This window comes from Xiphias gladius, unplaced genomic scaffold, assembly GCF_016859285.1.
Source record: "Xiphias gladius isolate SHS-SW01 ecotype Sanya breed wild unplaced genomic scaffold, ASM1685928v1 HiC_scaffold_1474, whole genome shotgun sequence".
NCBI classification, from domain to species: Eukaryota; Metazoa; Chordata; class Actinopteri; order Istiophoriformes; family Xiphiidae; genus Xiphias; species Xiphias gladius.
The window spans coordinates 376,330-394,177 of NW_024401804.1; the positions used below are offsets into that span (position 1 = coordinate 376,330).

General features: G+C 45.2%; 2 protein-coding genes across 4 annotated transcripts in view; one reads left to right on the forward strand and one right to left on the reverse strand.

Moving 5' to 3' along the window:
* Positions 1-12,428, reverse strand: part of dnaaf11 (dynein axonemal assembly factor 11) — a 40,512-nt gene extending 28,084 nt beyond the window's left edge. The window contains exons 1-7 of the mRNA XM_040123046.1: positions 12,387-12,428; positions 11,469-11,566; positions 9,608-9,775; positions 9,286-9,363; positions 8,653-8,825; positions 7,249-7,469; positions 6,554-6,739 (exon numbers count right to left, since the gene is read on the reverse strand). Coding sequence (XP_039978980.1) covers positions 6,554-6,739; positions 7,249-7,469; positions 8,653-8,825; positions 9,286-9,363; positions 9,608-9,775; positions 11,469-11,478 — 836 coding nt within the window. The 5' untranslated portion in view covers positions 11,479-11,566; positions 12,387-12,428. The remainder of the gene's footprint in view (positions 1-6,553; positions 6,740-7,248; positions 7,470-8,652; positions 8,826-9,285; positions 9,364-9,607; positions 9,776-11,468; positions 11,567-12,386) is intronic.
* Positions 12,110-17,773, forward strand: si:dkey-7l6.3 (zinc finger protein 260). 3 transcript variants are annotated; one of them, XM_040123047.1, is made up of 5 exons: positions 12,110-12,532; positions 12,703-13,287; positions 14,530-14,645; positions 15,020-15,143; positions 16,465-17,773. In XM_040123047.1, exons 2-5 carry the CDS (start codon positions 13,014-13,016, stop codon positions 17,286-17,288), a joined length of 1,338 nt encoding a protein of 445 aa, XP_039978981.1. In that variant the 5' UTR covers positions 12,110-12,532; positions 12,703-13,013; the 3' UTR covers positions 17,289-17,773. The 3 variants fall into 3 exon arrangements, with proteins under 3 accessions (XP_039978981.1, XP_039978982.1, XP_039978983.1); XM_040123048.1 differs by having other exon boundaries at positions 12,110-12,468; XM_040123049.1 differs by having other exon boundaries at positions 12,110-12,468; positions 12,765-13,287.
* The last annotated feature ends 75 nt before the right edge of the window (positions 17,774-17,848 follow it).

Below are 17,848 nucleotides of genomic sequence, written 5' to 3' on the forward strand. Positions count from 1 at the left end.
CGGTGATGATACCACATTGGATCCTAGTATTTACAGTTCTGAAAGTGGTACGTAGGGCATGAATGCAGCCTAATCTGACCAAAGGAGGAAGGATCAGTGGTTATGTTTTTCTTAAGATGCATTTTTTAATTTTCTGGCAATTTTTCGTAAAATTCCTTAGGATAAAATGCAAATCAGTGCATGTTCCTATCAACTACCTTCACACAAATATGTTCCAGCGAACATGACAAGACAACATCACCAGTGACGCACTGGTACCTCAGGACATTTCACTGCTGTGTTCCACATAAGATGAATTTATTGGTTTTCTTTTTATGAAATATGAATTAATTAGTGTCCTCTGATCCATGTTTTGTTTTTTGTGGACCATCATTTGGGACCTTGGGGTTATGTACATCCATGAAAATCCCGCTCTTATAATAATTCTTTATTTTTTGCTCTTTCTAGTTGAGTGAGGGCCTATAACAGTGAGTGGCAGCAGGCCATAACCGTTTTATCTAGTAGTAGAGGAATAAGCAGGTTTTACACCTGAGCCAAAAATGTTTTGCCCCATTTTTTAAAATTTACTGGCATTTCCACTCATTGCCATTTTATGGAATAGTTGAAAATGTGCATAATAACAGGGGGATTAATGCGTAACTATTGAACTACAGAGCCACACGTATCTCCAGAAAAACCTCTGTACCTTTCTGTATTTCTGCTCTCTCCTTCAGCAGACCGACCCACATTAGAAGTGGACAGTCTGTCCAGTAACCAAGGGTCTGATGGTTTGATAATCAGACCCAGCGGTAGGGTTTATCCCCCTGTGAAGAGGAGACCGGATGTTGGTATCACAGAGCCCACTTACATTGTCAGAGTGCCCTTGGACATAGCTGAGCAACTGGATCGACCCTGAAGTCTCAGAGGAGCTGGATGAGTGTAGGAGGCTTGGTGTAATTATTATTCTGGAGATGTATTACATGTCAGGTTTATTTGTATGGTCTTTAATCATGGTTACAGTCATGGCTTCAGGACGCCCATATCACGGATGGCACTAAAAATGACACTCCGCAGAACAATGACAAACTTAAACCTCAATGACGAAAACGACAAACTGACATAGACAAAAACTCAAAGACAAAAAGGAGGAAACCTTCACCACAGAGACGAATCCCCCTTCAAGGACACTGCAGTCGGGCTGAGAGAGATTAATAACTCAAAAAAGTAGCATAACTATACTCAACAGAGAAAAAAAACATTGTATGGAGGGATACTGAGCAAGTGTTCAACCTGTTTTTGACTGTTCAAACCAGACTATTGGTCAGAGATAAATACCTGCTCATCACTGATAACAAGGCAGCAGTTTCACAGGAGATGCTCATGGCCAGCAGAGACAACCGGCTATAACTTTATAGGATCTCTAATCTTGCAGCAACTTACATGTCCAATCAAGTCCAAACACGTTTTTCAACTTGAGGGCGAGATGCGACCACTGATATTGTATCAGCGGGGTTATATTCAGGATGGGAAATTAACTCGTCGACTGCCTGCCCATCCACTTTTTATTAGCCACTTTTTAATGCATAGAAATGATCCGAAATACGTAATAATTATAATCTTTTTTGTTACAAAAAACTAGCAATTTATTGAAATAAATTTGAAAATTCGATGTAAAACCATAGCAAAAATCTGGATTGTAAAAATACTAGTTTGACCATATATTACTTTTTCACTAAAGACTTAAAAGTCCGCCAATTTGCAGCCTCATCAGCAATGTTTCGAGCATTTTCCTCCATTCTTCTCTTCTCTTCTCTCACCAATCAAAGACACCAGCAGCTGGTTCACAGTAAAGTGAGCTGAACATTGTCCTCTGACAGCAAGAAATAAAACATACAATCTGATCTGCTGAAATCAATTTACTCAGATTAAGAATTATGACGATTTTGGAGGAATATTGGTTAGACAAAAAAAAAAGAAACAATTAAACATACATACACATAAAACCCACATGCCCAGCGAATCATGAGGGTTTGTTTGGTGTTGATGTGTCAGTTGTAACTGACTGCTAACTTAGAGAAACCTCACAGCTGCCAACTGATATCACTGTTCTGACAGAGAGGGGCAAAGTGTGTGTGAGTGTCAGTGTGTTAGCGAGAGAGCGGAAGCACAGTGAGAAGTAGATGTGCAACACACACACCCAATTAACACCCCGGCAAGAGGGTCACCTTAAGGGTTAGCACTAATTAGCGGCATGGCGGGAAATGGAATTAGACTTTAACAAATCCTTTGCTGACTCAATACCAACCAGGCTGAAACATGCTGCAATTTGATTTGTGCAGAAACACACCTGACTTACACGTGACGGGATCAGGAGGGCGCCGGACGTGAACAAATCTTTAAAGAAGCATTGATTCTTTGTGTCTATTTATTTATTTTTGCCCATTAGGAAGAAGAAGAACTTCCAAACAAGCTGTCAAACATGCAGCTCTGAGATATTATCACTTCTTAAATTTCTTATGGCTGATATGATCCCAAACATTTGCAAGGCAAGTTTGTTTGTGTAGCAGCTTTCAGCAACAAGGCTTTACGAAGTGCTTTAAATAAGGCATAAAAGGACATAAGACCTAATGAACACATTGAGCAGTTTAGGAGCAACATGATCCTTCATCTGGATCTAGTGTTTGTGTCACCTGATGAATCTAAGACCAGTACTCGCTCTCTTTTAGCTCTGGTTTTGGTCTCCACCAGCTGCTGAGGGAAACATCTGGCTCTTTAGCTGCTAAATGCTCGGCTATGTCGACCAGCTGGTCTCTGACTGCGTCTGTCTGCTGTTTGGTGTTGGGCAGGTAGTGGACAGTGGCTTTACCAGAGCTTGTTTGAGCTGCTAAATGCTCCACTATGTCAACCAGCTGGTCTCTGACTGCGTCTGTCTGCTGTTTGGTGTTGGGCAGGTAGTGGACAGTGGCTTTACCAGAGCTTGTTTGAGCTGCTAAATGCTCCACTATGTCGACCAGCTGGTCTCTGACTGCGTCTGTCTGCTGTTTGGTGTTGGGCAGGTAGTGGACAGTGGCTTTACCAGAGCTTGTTTGATGAACACAGCTGCTGCTGCTTGCGGAAACACTGAGACTGAACCAGACAGGAAATGTGCCACAAAACTAAGAGTTAAGAGACCAAAAAGTTTATTAGAGCTGCAGAGTTGGTGGGAATTAACTACAAGACTTTTCACATTACAAAGATTAAGCTGATTCATTGTGCATATAAAAATCCACAGGATTTTATATGAACAGTGGGTTGAAGTGAAGCATTCACACACTTAACCTCTTTCTGACCAACCAGCTCAGACAAAAGTGCTGTCATTTCACCCACAAATACAAATAAAATGCACAGTTTCATATCTGTGTCAGTCACATCAGGGACGATGTTCTCTGACTTCTGCCAAACGTGTTTAAGGAGAATTAACATGACAACAACATATCCAGTCACAATATGCGGCAGTCCTTGACAGCGTTCATGGTGTAAAAACATGAGCACGTCAGCAACAATTTTGCCCTGAAACACTTCTGCGGGAAATGCTCCATTTATGTCCTGTGAGTGTCATTTGAGTCTGTGTGGAACGTGCCTTGGCGGCGCACAGTTGACCCTTCACAATGTCCAGCCCAGGTCTTATGTACATCGGGTGTACGTCCCTGTTTTTATGACACTGTTCATGAGTACTTTCCCTCAAAGGCCTTGACAACAACTGCCCCGGTGACTCTACGCTTTTCAACATTTTGATAAGGATCCCTTTCATTTGTTCATTTAAAGAATTTTGACTCAGATGTGTATTTGAATTAAATTTTACTGTTTCTGCTTACAAACGTATCTCTGGCATTTTTGTCCTGCCATTTGTTATTTCTTATCGGCCCACATACACACCAATATACATATACAGATAAGAGAGCTCCACTGGAAACCAATTGTCTCAGTCAGTTCCTACAATGAACAATGGGTTCCTATAGGAAAACACAATTTTCTTCAAAATTTAGAAGAGTCTGACTGTTGATGTACTGTGGTAGAGCAGTTACCTTAAGGTTTTCATGTCAATGGAGAAAAAAAGTTGTCATTCTAAGGATGATCATTTCTGCAAGTTGTAAGCTTATCGTCATTTTTCATGAACGTAGCCGAGCAGCAGGGCAGCTATGTTGAAAGATGACAGCGTCTACAAGTCTCTGAGTGGCTCATTTGTTTTTCCAACCACAGAGACAATCATCGGCGAGCACAACAACGAGCGTACCTTCAGGCACTGAACAAATCGGAGACGTGGATGGTGATTCAGATTCAGAGGTCTAGAATCAGGTGATTTACAGAGTCTGGATGAAGCAGATCAGTTGAGATTTTTAAAATCCTACCTAACTTCGATTGCTGTGTATTTCGTCGTATTAATTGCTCTAAAGACGTAGTTAAACTAAGGTTTCAAAGGCTTTAAATCCAGTGGTTTTAGATTTAGTAAAATCCCTCCTTTCGTCTCATACAGTGGTCACCGAACGTATCCTCTGGGCTTCAGTTACATCACAGTCCAGCTCTGACAGTCAGCAAACCTACACACACCGTCAGTAAATCATTCAGGACTATCGGCAGCCTCAAGCTCACCGGCTGATTCATTAGTCACAAACGTCCGAACAAAATCCTCTCTGACCCTCTGAACCTGCTCACGGCTCCTCCAGCCGACGCCACCAGTTCGAGCCAGGTAACAGAACAGTTCGCCGCTGCTGCAGTCACGACTCGGAGAGCTCACCTGACAGGTGAACGCTGACCACTGCACCTGTGAATGTAGCTTCGTCTGTCCCTGCCAGTTGTTCATGTCAAACGTGATATTTATGTCTGGTTTTTGCTGATTCACTGAGAAGAATTTAGACCGACCTCAGTCGTGTGGTCAATAAAGTGACTGACTGATCGATTGATCCGTTCCCTTGGCGATTGGGTGAGAAGGCAGCACACGTCCGACCGAATCACCTGTAGCCTCAGCACCTCTCAGAGTCAGTATCACAAAAAAATGGTTTAATGCCCAAATTGAACTACTGCTCAAAATTACACTACATGCCCATAAGTATGTGGACGGTTATATTTTAGACAAGAGTATTCTTCCAACTTTGTGTCAGAAGTTCGTGACTGTCCCTTTCCAGTTTCAGCTGCTCAAGGCCAGCTCCATAGAGAAATGGTTTTCCCAGTTTGGTGTGGAACAGGGCCGTAACAGTATTTTCATTATCGATTAATCTGCCGATTAGTTTCTTGATTAAATCGATTAACCTTTATTTGTATAAAATGTCAGGAAATAGTGAAAGGTGCCTTCTATAATTTGTTAAAGCCTAAGATGAAGTATACAAATTGCTTTTTGTATACAACAGCCCAAAACTCCGAAAATCATTACATTTGATAAGCTTGAACCAGCAAATGTTTGCAATTTTTGCTTGAAAAACGTCTCAAACGATTAATCGATTATCTAAATAGTTAACGATTAATTTTCTGTTGATTGACTAATCACTTAATTGAATAGTGACTGTGGCTCTAGTGTAGAAGAACTTGAGTTTTCCCTGTTAAAGAGTTTTTGGAGGAGTTTTTGCTTAACTGAATTGAGGATCTAAGGATATAAGGTGTCGTATGCTGTACAGATTCTAAAGCCCATTAAATATATATGTGAGAACTTGTCAGGCCTGCACAGATCTGTGATCTCAAGCTCATGCAACACCTGTGGACCAACTGTAACACCGACCTGTTCACCAGCATCAGTGCTGGACCTCACTGATGCTCTGGTGTCTGAATGGGAGCGAATCCCAGCAGCAGGTTCAACATCTGGTGGAAACACTGAAACCAGGTGCTGAAAACGCGGCTTCAGCTGTTGGTTTCGTTGATGTTATAGTGACATCTAGTGGCTGAAGCAGTAAACTGTAGCCAAAGAGTCTAAGACCCAACAAAACTCTAATCTTTGATCTTTGACAATGTGAATCCAAACCTTTTCACATGCTCCATTTTTATTTTATAAATTCATGAGATAAGAAGTAACAGAGCATTAACATTTGAAGAAAGGCTCATTTTTTAAATGTCTGTTTGCCGCAGGGGTTGGATTTACTTGTTTTCCCTTCATACCTCAACAAAAACACGTCATCTGCCCCAACGTTTGTCGTAGAGTTTGAGTTTTAAACAACCAAGTTGACTTGTGTGTTTTGTCCAACTCATCACTGCTGATGCAGATGAAAGATTTCAGTGAAGTTGGATTTTTTAAATATCCCGTCCATAGGTAATGAATAAGAATTCATTATTATTTATGATACTTTCTAGGGTATGTCCTTTATTACTCAGGCCAAGGATGGGTGTAGCTATGGTGAAAGTTTGCTGTGGTCACCAAACTCCACATTCTTTTAAGAATGATAAATATGTCCCCGACTAAAAGGAAAGTCAGTCTCTACCCCAGGCTAAATCTCCCACGTGCAGTAACCATGGGTGTGTGGGCCGTTAAAGAGATGAATAAAATTAAACTTAAGGGACAAAAAAAGGAGATCGTCCTTATTATAAATGGATGAAAGTCAAAGACACTTACTTCTCCTTTGCCCTTCTTTTCTCCTCCAGGTGGCGGTGAGCCTCCAGTCGAGATTCAGGGGTGAATGAACACGGCGTGTGCCAGAACTCCCTCTCCCGTTGCTCCTCATCTAAGTCGGGTCTCGTCGTCCTCAGCTGTGTGTTCTCCTCCACCTCCTGGTTCTCCTTATTCTCCTCCAACCTTGGACTGCACAGACAGAGAGGATTCGCCGACTTCAGGTTGACTCTAACACTGTAATCTTTCCCAGTTCGATGTAGCTTGATCCAGTTTAGAGGTTCTGTTTCTTTACCTGTTTTTTTTTTTTTTTCAATTGTTATTTTTGCTAAAACTTGTTCAGTATGCTAAAGTAAAATTTTTTTACAGTAACCTCATGTGTAATGGAGTATTTTCCACTGTGGTACTGATACTTTAGAAATTACTCCGGTGAGTGCTGGACCTCCATAGAGTTGCTTAGCGGTCAGACACAGATTTCAGATCTCTGCCTCGTATCCAGACTTCAAGTGTCTCGTGTGGGTCAAGCTCCCAAAAGCACTGAATCCTACCTTTCTTTAGTCCCTCCCTGAGTGTGAATGTCCTTGTCTTTCCAACTCCCCGGCCTTATTCACGCTGCTGTGGTATAATGATCTCAAATTTGTTGATCACAAAATATGGGCAAACGTTTCACAGCAGCAGGAAGTCGTCGTGTTCGTACTCACACTGTGTGGCTGACGTCAGTGTACCGGCGGCCGTCGAAGCCTGCTTTCCTCTCCTTGTTTCCTCCATCCTCTCCTGCAGCCTTCCTCTGCACCTCCTCTTTCTCCTTGGCTCTCCTCCTCAGGTATTCCTCCTCCTGCTCCAGGACTCGCCTCTTCACCTCCTCCAGTCCCTGAGAGGCTCGAATCCTCTCTGACCGTCTGATCTCCGTCCCGTCCAGCCACTGAGGACGGAGACGAACGGCAGGGAAGGAAACTCTGAATCTGCATCAGAATTAACCTTTTTCCTACTGCCTTTCTGAGCTTTTATATCCAGGACCAAACTGTTGTTGCTGATCTAGTTTATGACCAATCAAGTCTTATTTTGTAGTTCTGGTCACTCTCATTAGAAATTATTTAACACTGAACTCACTGCTTGTGATTCTTGTCCTGTCGAACGTTTGAAGTAATTGAATTGGTGAGTTTAATGTTATTACTACAGACAGAAATGATGGTCACAACTAAGAAAATAATTGTAATTAACTGACTTGTCCTTTAAAAAGACAATGTTTGAAATCCTGCCGGGCCAAAAACACAAATGACCTACGAGAAGAAAGTGTAAAAGTCAAGTTGTATGTTGCTTCTTTTCACTTACCTGCACAAGTACAACACATGACGACTTTAAGGCAGAATTCAAAGTCTTATTAGATGGAAAAACAGCATTTCATTACCAGACTAACCATTTCCCTGCAAACCATTTCCATTTCTTTCATCTTTCATTCACCTTTGATAGCTGCCATAAGACTTCTTGTCATTTTATAAAATAAAAAACTCATAACATATAAGGTGAAAGTGTAGTTGTTAACTATATTGAAAATTTATATGCCACATTTTCTCAATAGTCTTTCTTATTTTGGTTCAACAGAAAAACGCTTGTATCTGTAGATTAATGTCATTAGAATTACAACTAAAAATTATTTTCATCTGTCAGTTATTTGGTCTTAACACTGTCAGGTAATAGTTAAAACTGTCCTTCACAATTTTTTCAGAGCCACAGGTGACGTCTTCAGATTGTTTGTTTAGTCCAAAACTCAGATATTTAATTTACAAAGATATAAAATCAAGAAATTCAGCAAATCCTCACGTCTGTAAATTTGTGTCAGTTTTGCTTGAAAAATGGTTTAAACAATTCAACCATTGTCAAAGCTGATAATGGTTTTAGCTTTAAATTGTCATTATACCCTCCCGGTCTCTGATTCCCAGACTTCAGACACAACATTTAATGTGGCCCCAGATCCCTAAATCTGTTTGGTATCATTATTAAAGATGATGTAAAGGTTAAGAAGGATGTTGCTGAGAAATACTAACAGTCAGTCAATTCAATCTGTGTAAATACAAGTAAGATCAGGGCGGGAAGAGTAAGGTTACCCTGAGTTGGGGCAGAGAGGCCACCACGTACTGCCTGTAGCCCTCAAACTCGGTGCAGGGGTTGCCCACCAGAAACAGCTCTCTGAGGTGGATGTTGTGTTTCAGAGACTCCACGCTGCTCAGACGCCCAACAAAGTTCACCGTCAGGTCCAGCTTCTGGAGGCTCTCGCAGCCTGAAGGCAGGAGGCAAACACACTAGCGTCATGTTTATGAGTTTACGGGCAAAACTAGAATGTAAGCAAGTCATGGAAACTAGTGTGTTTGTTGGTTCAACGGTCGTGTGACGTTCACTGTAAGACAGAAGGGTTGTTTCACAATAAGTGTTACGAAAATATTTGTCTGTTTCACAAAAACAACAAGGACAAGAAAAATATTTCTTCAGGCTCTGGTAAACTGTGATGGACATTTAGTTGGTATGTTTGACATTTTATAGCTAAAGTATTAACTGAATAATCAACGGAAATAAACAGAGAGCAAATAGTAAATTGCATGATGCTTTAAATAAACAAAGCTTAGAAGTGAAGGAAGACTGATTCAGCTGTTTTTCAATAAAAAAGGAATCATTCATCTTTAGCAATTCAGCATCAAATACACCAAAACACAACTGAAAACACCTCGGTTTTACGTACTGACCTTCAAGGTTTCCAATGACTTCAATGTTGTTTAAGGCCAGATTCAAATACTCCAGTTTCTTCAGGCGGCTGAGATTCTCTAGATGAACCAATGGGATTGTGAGAGAGACATAAAGAAATTAAGAAACACACACACGTCAGAGGACACTGTCTGTAAAGTTCCTCTTTAAACACTGATCTGGGGATTTGCCCTAAAACGTCTAAATTAAAACTGGGTGAATTAAAATTACAGTCATTTAAATATTATTAACACAACGCTTATATGTAACTAAACTTTGCCCAGAAATCTTTGGACCGCAGGTAGCCACGGACTGATGTCTCACCTATCCTGGGGATCAGGTTGTTTTGCAGGTAGAGGATCCTCAGGTCCCTGCACCACCTGTCGATGTGTTCGATCCTCTCGATGTCCTGCTGATGAAGAGAAACTTCCTCCAAGGAGGAGATCTCGCACTCGTTGTGCTCGGCTCGCCGGCGGACCATGTCCTCTGTGACTGGACGACAAAACGCACACGTGGATCTGAATAGGAGCGATTCTTCAACTTCATGTGTGTGATCTCTGCTGTCATTTCGTCCTTGAAAGCTCTTACACACCTTGTCCAAAAATAACTAGAAGAAAAGCAGCCTGGTGCAGTAAACCGCAATACACAACAAAACCTCCGGAGGGACAGGTGTGTCACTGTTTCCAAACTCACATCGTGGCTGCTATCGTCACTGTCACTAACATTATTACCACTGATGCTCCGGGATTCCTTTGCTACAGATATTAAAAACTAGTTTTGGTTGAAATCCATATTGATTCTTATTTAGGCGAGTGATGAGGCGTTTACAATAATCAGTGTTAATAACAATTACGTTTAGAGCCCAAGAAAAAAAACACTAATGTTAAAGACAAAACCCGAAACCAAGCCGGAGACATGGGTGTGGACTGTTTAAACACGGTTTGCGGAAACTCCCCATCGAGAGGCATCATTCAGTTTGTCCCAACTCAGTTTTATAAAGTGAAGCTTAAAATCTTTCTGTCTGTTACTCAATTCCGTTTTGGGCTGTTTATTTACATCTTGCACTGTCATTTTTTAAAAATCTTACAATCCTATTTACATGTGTCTTTTTTTCATATCTTGTCTTAGGGTCTGAAAGTGTCTTTGATGATGATGTCTGATGATGAAGTCCTGATTTAAGCATGTCGGGCTGTAAACAGTCCGGGTCCAGCTCACACTGCAGTCTCTCCTTCGCCTCATGTGCTTTCACGCTCACTGAGACCATCCAGTTTATTCAACTTTGTAAAACAAAGCAAAAAGAAAACTGGAGATGCAGCTTTTTTCACAACCACGCTCCTAAACTGTAGAAAAGCAAACCCGAAGATATCAGAGAGGCGAGCTCAGCGGCTCCTCTAAACAGAAACAGTTCAAAATATATTTCATTTGGCTTTAAGTTAGCATTTTAGTTTCCTAAGTTTCTTAAGCTTAATATTGTAATGTACTGTATTTTATTCTACTTATTCTATTTTTACAGTGTCTTTGCACACCATGAACTGTGTTGTGGGTAGGTGTGTTGTACATTTGCTTTTTTCAAATGCCTCTATTTCTGTTGTTTTAAATCTAAAAGCACTTTGAGCTGCATTTTCTTGTGAAACGGACTGTACGAACAGAGATTATTATGATTATTATGATTATTATGATTATTTAGAGTCGCATCCAGCGTTTAATCACTTTGAATTACCCTGCTGCTGAGAGGTGCCATGCGAATAAACTTGCCTTCCCCTCTGTGGGCTCATAATAACGACAGTCAACTTTCAAATTAAGTTTAATATCGGTAGCAGAGGAAGTTAGCAGCGTTAACGGTGGCAGTAACTAGCCTGCTAAGTGTAATGGTGACCGGCAGCAGTGAGTAGTTCTAGGCTAAGTTAGCTGGACTTAGACCAGTAGTAACAGTGATAGCACTACTAATAGCACCGCTAGCTAATAAGACCTACATTAGATAATGAACAAGCATCACTAGCATTAGCTTAGCTGGCACGTTAGCTGTGGTTAACGGCCACGAACTGTCCTAACTACACTACAAGCTACACTGTCAGGCTGAAAACGTAAAGAAAATCATGCAGTTCACGCTGGTTAACAGCAAACACACAGAGAAATCATCATTAATGGTTTCCGGGGGAGTCATGATGTGTTTTTTAAGACTTACTGTAAACCATCTTCTTCTGTTGTCAGGCGTTGCTGTGGAAACCCGACCGGTGCTGCGTTCGGGTGCCGTGGGGAAACTACGCCACGCCTGAGAGCTGACTGAGAACAGCAAAATACAGCGATGATTTGTGTACGTTTCGTCAGTGTGATGTCTTTCAGCGTGTGACCGGGAAACGTACAGCAACAAGGTTCGGCTCATCACAAAAAAAAAAAATCTTCCCTCCACAGAGGTCGTGATCCCGGTATTTGTTTTTGTTTTTTTAGCAACATGGAGGGAGTTTGTATTCTGCAGTTTAAAAAGGCTGATTCGAAATATACATATCCATAAATATATATATACATATACAACAAACAATTGTTTCGCAGAGCCAGAGGTGATGTCTTTGACTGTCCTCTACCCAAAGATATTCAGTTTACTGGAATAAAACAGAGATAAACATCAAATCCTCAAACTGACTGCTCATTTCAGCCCAAATGAAAATCCATTTATTCTCATTCTAACTGTACTGATGTGTCTTTGCTTTTCTCTGCTTTCCTGACACACGTTTGTTTACATGTTCTAGTCTTGACCATCAACTTCCCAGGAAAGGTTGGAGATGAACTCCACGTCCCAGCATGCCCGGCTGCCAGCCGACGCCGGTGTCGCTGACCCCCTGGGACACGTTGAGGACTCTTCGACTCGCAGGCCTTCGTTCCCTGGCGTCAGCCTCAGACTGGGAGTCCTGGTCTGACGGGTTGTGGTTCTCCACGTTGCTCAGGCCCACCCCCCGGTCAAAGGTGGTGTCAGCTGTTGGTGCTGCTGGTGCGGGATCAGACTGGGACGGAAAACAGATGCATTGTCCCTCCTCCTACTTAGTCTTATTTGTCAAACCTTAAGGGATGACTCTGGTGTACTAAGACTTGAGTCCCAGTGTCCTACTTTCGTCCATCTTTTCTGTCGCTCGTCAACTTAAGAGCCGAGGTCTGGGAAGTGAAGGTCCTCGCAGTCCACTTGGTTCCTGGTAAGAGACACCCGACCCGGGACCAGGCTCAGACCCCAATTCAAGATACGTTCAGTCCAGGCAGGTCTGGTAGAGTCTCAGGTTTCTGTGTTAACATGGATATACAAACATAGCTTATACTATCAACAATAATAATGATAAACATATAAATAATAAATAAGTATGTCGATAGAATCCCTTGTTTCGTGGTGTTGCGTTTTATTGTTAAAAAAAAACCTATGAAATTGAACCTAGGTTTTACGGGGCGCACACGAAGGCCTCACCCCGTGATCCACGCTGATGTTTTATTTTGAAAGCGGCATTACGGAAGTCGCCCATCGACACGCTGAAGGAGGAGACAACCGACTAACAACAAACAACGACGGTCGACCGCAGCATCCGTCCGCGTCTCCCAGCCGGACGCCCGCTGCCCGGTCTAGACAGGGACCAGTTCACCGCGAGCAGCTCACCGCGGACGTCGTTCTCCTCCCGCGGACGCGCCGCGCTCGCCGATGTCCATCTGATTTCACGTCTCGGCGATCGTTGTCGTCGCGCGTCCGCTCAGGATGACGAGTTACACGGCGTTTCATACTCAGCTGACGTCCATCATGGAGGCTCTGGCCAAAGCGGCCGTGGCGGAGATCTGCGAGCTGGTGGACGACAGCTACGCCGTGTTGCAGCTGGAGATCAGCCGGAGCCACAAGGAGAACGAGGCGCTGAGGAGGAAGCTGGAGATGATCGAGACCATCATCGCCCGGGGACACCGGGGGAGCGCCGCGATGTTGGATTACGGCGGACCGGAGGCGGAGGCCGGCGGGGGGCTGGTGGACTTCGCAGTGGGTGAGTTCCCGGGCCTTTGACACACAGCACCGGAGCAGGTTCGCGCAGATTCACCCGCCGATGCCGGTGGCAGGATGTGCACCGCGATGCACGGAGTCCTCGTCGCTGCGACCTCCGGTAACTGCCGTTGTTCCGCGCGTTTACGGCGCCACGCACCAAACTCCGTTGGAAAACTGCTCATAAAACGTTTTACTTGGCAGCAGTGTCACGTATTCCGATCGGTTCGTGTCAGCGTCGTTCAACGGCTCGTCCTTAGGCTCATTTACAAATCCGGCGTGAATATCAACCTCCGAACTGCAGAAATGGTCAACTTTTCCCCCCGTTTCAGTTGTTCACTGCTTCGGGTCTGGAGGTCTCTTCGCTCAGGACACCGAGGCTCGGTTGAGGACGGGACGCGTGGAGACGGAGAGCGCGGTTATCCGAGTCCAGGTGGACCCGAACCCGAGTCGTCCACAGCAGGCACCGACACTTTTCATTCAGGATATGTGATGCTGAAGAAAAGCATCCTGCCGTTTTCTACTTCCTTTAAAAAAACAAGCTCAAATGACTCGGATACACATTCCAACCGGAACCACCTGTTGAAAAGTGACCAGGGGTTGAAAGTAACTAAGTACATTTATTCAAGTACAATTTTGAGGTACTTGTACTTTGAGTGTTGCCGTTTTTTCTGCTGCTTCACACTTATACTCCACAGTAGGTCGCAGACGTTGAAGTAGAGCAAAGTACTTTTTACTGCGATTGGCAGTAAATTACTTTTCAGAGTAAGATCATTGATAGAAAACATGATCAGCCAAGTCAATGGTGATGTGTTGGTACGGGTTAAGACAAGACCACTATTGATCCCCGGGGATTAACTCACAAGCCGCTCGGCCACGTGATCTACACTTTGATAATTCACTGAAATAATAAACGTCCTGTTCTGCAACATGAGCACTTTTGCTTTTGATACTCTTAAGTCCATTTGGACGCTAATACTTTTGCACTGGTAAAATTTTGAATGCAGGACTTTTACTTGAAGCGGTATTTCTGCACGGTGGTATTGCTGTTTTTTAGGAAAATGAAAACTAGCACAAGAAATTCTTTGTACTTATACACGGCAGTACAGTCCGCTGAAACGTGGAACGACAGCGGTCGTATTCATCCTACTGGGATCAGTTACACCCATCTAGAACCCCTTCACAAGACCCCCAGCATTTCATTTGAGGAACCCGTAATGTAAGTGTCTGTCTGCTCTTCACCCAGAACGTGTCTTGCCAACTGGAGCGGGCGCCAAGCAGCCGAAAGCCCCCGGCCTCAAAAGAAGCGGACGGGTCCCTGCTCTGGAGGCGGCGACAGAAGTGAACCCCGCCACCAAAGAGGTGAGAGGAAGTCAGAGCAGCACGGGTGCATCGGGAGTTCTCCCGGTCTGCTCGAACCCCTCTGTCCACACGGACACCAGCCTCTGCGTCGCGGCGCACGTCACTGCTCGCCGAGCCGAACGTGTCGAGGTTCTTTAGCTATCACGCCTGGTGCTTTTTGTTTCTTCTTAGAAAAGGCTTAGGCATCAGTGCCTTAGAAGAAACGGCGACAGTAACTCGCATTTGCCGGACTGTCGTCTTGGATTTAGTCTGAAGATGAATAGCTCATTGAACTGAGAGATCCTGGTTCAGCACGTCTCTTATCGTAAACAAAATTCTAAACAAGTTTCCAAGAGTAGACGAATGTTGATTCCACCGTTGTGTTCTCCGCTCAGGATACTGGGTCCGCAGCTGCCGAGGAGGCAAACGATCGGGACGTGGTTTTGATAAAGGAGGAAACGGCGAAAGAGGATGCGAATGACAACGATGCCACGGAGGAGCTGCTTCTCCACGAGGAAGGTAAGAGGACTGAAAAGGCCGTCGCAAGTCGGGCTAGAAAGTAAAAGCACGGTCACAAAGCAGGAACATGGAAGGGGAGAAGATGAGAGAAGGTCGAAGGTCGACGACGCATCAGCCGTGTCCTCATTCAGTGGGACGCTTGGTTTTTTAAGACTCGGCGGCGAGACAGTTACCATGCCAGGTCTGTTCACACACTCAGGAAAGGGACCGTTGGTCATTTGCTCGTAGGCTTTCGTGTCTTGTCTTTTGCTTCTTCTGTGACTAAAAGGTGACGAAGGTGTGAGGCTACGCACACGCTCACGCTCTTGTTTACAGATTCCACGGTGGAGGAGGCCGTTATAGTTCAAACACAAAGTAGGAAGGTCAACAAGTCCCGGTTTAAAAAAAACAGCTCCTGCGACATCCACGGTTTCTACGTCGGTTTCGGCGACACGCGGCGTCTTCGACGGGAGGAAGATGTTGCTCTGCGGCCAGCCCGACGGCGGCGTGCGATCCCGCCTCGCGCCGGTGTAACCTGGACGGTGCTGTCGTGATGTGTGACCAGTCCTGAGACATTATCTGCGCTCGGACGCCGTCGTCTGTCAGTCTGTAGAGGAAAACACCTGCAGAACTGGATGGTTTCTCAGAGTATCGCGGCTGACGGATTCCAGCCGTAGGCCTTGATCAGAGCAGGAAGTGTTGGGGATTCAGTTCGGTCAGCTGGCCAATAGAAAACGTGTCACCAGCTAGGGCGTGTCGGAGCTCGCGTACTTGTCGGCGTTATTGCATTGCGAACGATGTCTGCATCTGAAGTCGTCTGTAAGCAAAAGGTCTCGGAGGGACGGGGTCGTTTAGCGATCCGCCGGAGAACTGCTGACAGTGTCTGGGGATTTAGGGGCAGTCTGACGATCACAAAGCTGCACAGTCTAAAGCATGAACCCGGGAGCGTCAACCCGCACGTCGACGAGCCGAGACGAGCAAAGGCTCTTCTCGACGAGGCAACTCGTGCGGTGTCTGACGTCAAACCGTCCTCCCTTTGTCAAAGCTTGACGGACACGGAAGCGTAGACGTTTTAATTTACTTTCTAATGCAAACGAGCGTGAGAAAAACCTGTCAAGCAAACTTGTCTGTCTTTGTACAGAAGTGACGAAGCGTGAACTTGCCTAAAAGATCACATCACCGAGACAGACTGCAGCCAGTCTCTCTCTCCTCCTTTGGTTTTTTCTTTTTAGTGCGTACCGGCTCCTGAGGACATTTTGACAGGGGTGTCTCTCACCCCGGTCTTTTGTCTCATGAAATGCATGTGTCTCAACTCAGTGTTAATTGATTTGTTTGTCTGAAGGGACGGAGGTGCAGCCGTCAGAAGCAGATGACGGCGAGGAGGGACCCTCTGGGATGATGATCTCCATCTCAGCGGCCGACATGAGGCTGTGGGACCAGAACGGTGACGGACTGTCAGAGCAGGTCGAGCATCAAGAGTCCCGCAGCGCACCGGGGTCCCCGGGTCCCGCAGGGGCTGCTGAGAGGAACCCAATGGAGGTCGTGTTTGAGTTGGCCTCAGAGTCCGACTGCGAAGCCCCTACGAGAAAGCCCTTCCTCCTCGGGTCTGGGGGCAGTCCAGCCTCCCTGTCTGGGACCTCCGAGCTGAAGCGGGGCGTGTCTCTGATCAGCTCCAGCCCCTACGACACAGAGCTGGATCTCTGCTCCTCGTGGACCAATCAGGGCCTGCCGAGCATGGTGCCCGCGCCTCGTCGGCCCTACCTGAAACCGGACCATCGGCCGATTCTCCTGGACAAAGTGTCCGACTTGAACGCTGCAGGTTTCCCCTTGGCGCTGGGCCTCGGCGGCTCCAGACTGGACGCTCTGGACCTGAACAGGTACTGCAGGGACAGGCGCTTCGTCTGCAGCTACTGCGGGAAATGCTTCACGTCATCGCGGAGCCTGGAGACGCACGTGCGCGTGCACACGGGGGAGCGGCCGTACAGCTGCGCCCAGTGCGGGAAGCGCTTCACGCAGTCAGGCCACCTGAAGACGCACCAGAGCGTCCACACCGGAGAGCGGCCGTTCGCGTGCGAGCACTGCGGGAAAAGGTTCGCCGGGAAGCAGAACCTGAGGATCCATCAGCAGAAACACCATCCGGCCGAGCAGCCGGCCGCCCCCGTTTAACCCAGCTGGAAGGTCCAGACACGAACCCTGACGGCGCCGGACCTCCTGGTCTGGTCCGCTGACATATATGCACTCGCGGTACCGTAAGGTCCTGAGGAAACCGCAATGAGCTCTAGACTGTGATAGACCAGAACCTTACTGCTGTTACCGGTACCGAACTTCTAATTTAAATAGATCTTTCTTAAGCTGAAGGCTTTTTAATGAGGTTTTAAAAGAATGGGTGCTTTTACATTGAAAATGACTGTTTAATAGTTTTGACCGTTTTCTTTTCAGGCCTTACTTGTTTTTAACTATCTGCGCTGCCTTGGTACTGAAGCAAAATGGGACTAAAACTTGATCCAGATCCATTCTTACCTCACAAAGACGGTGGGCCGCTTTGAGTCCGCTTCAGTACTTAGGTTCCTGTAGCGAGCCCACACCTGGAAGAAGCATGTGAATGTTGACCGCTTGGTGTACATCTGGAATTAAACGCGTGCAATCTTGGATGAGGACTTGGCTTCATTCGGTGTATGTTTTGCTGATGAGATAGATTCGGACTCGGAGGGTTTGCTGTGGTAGGA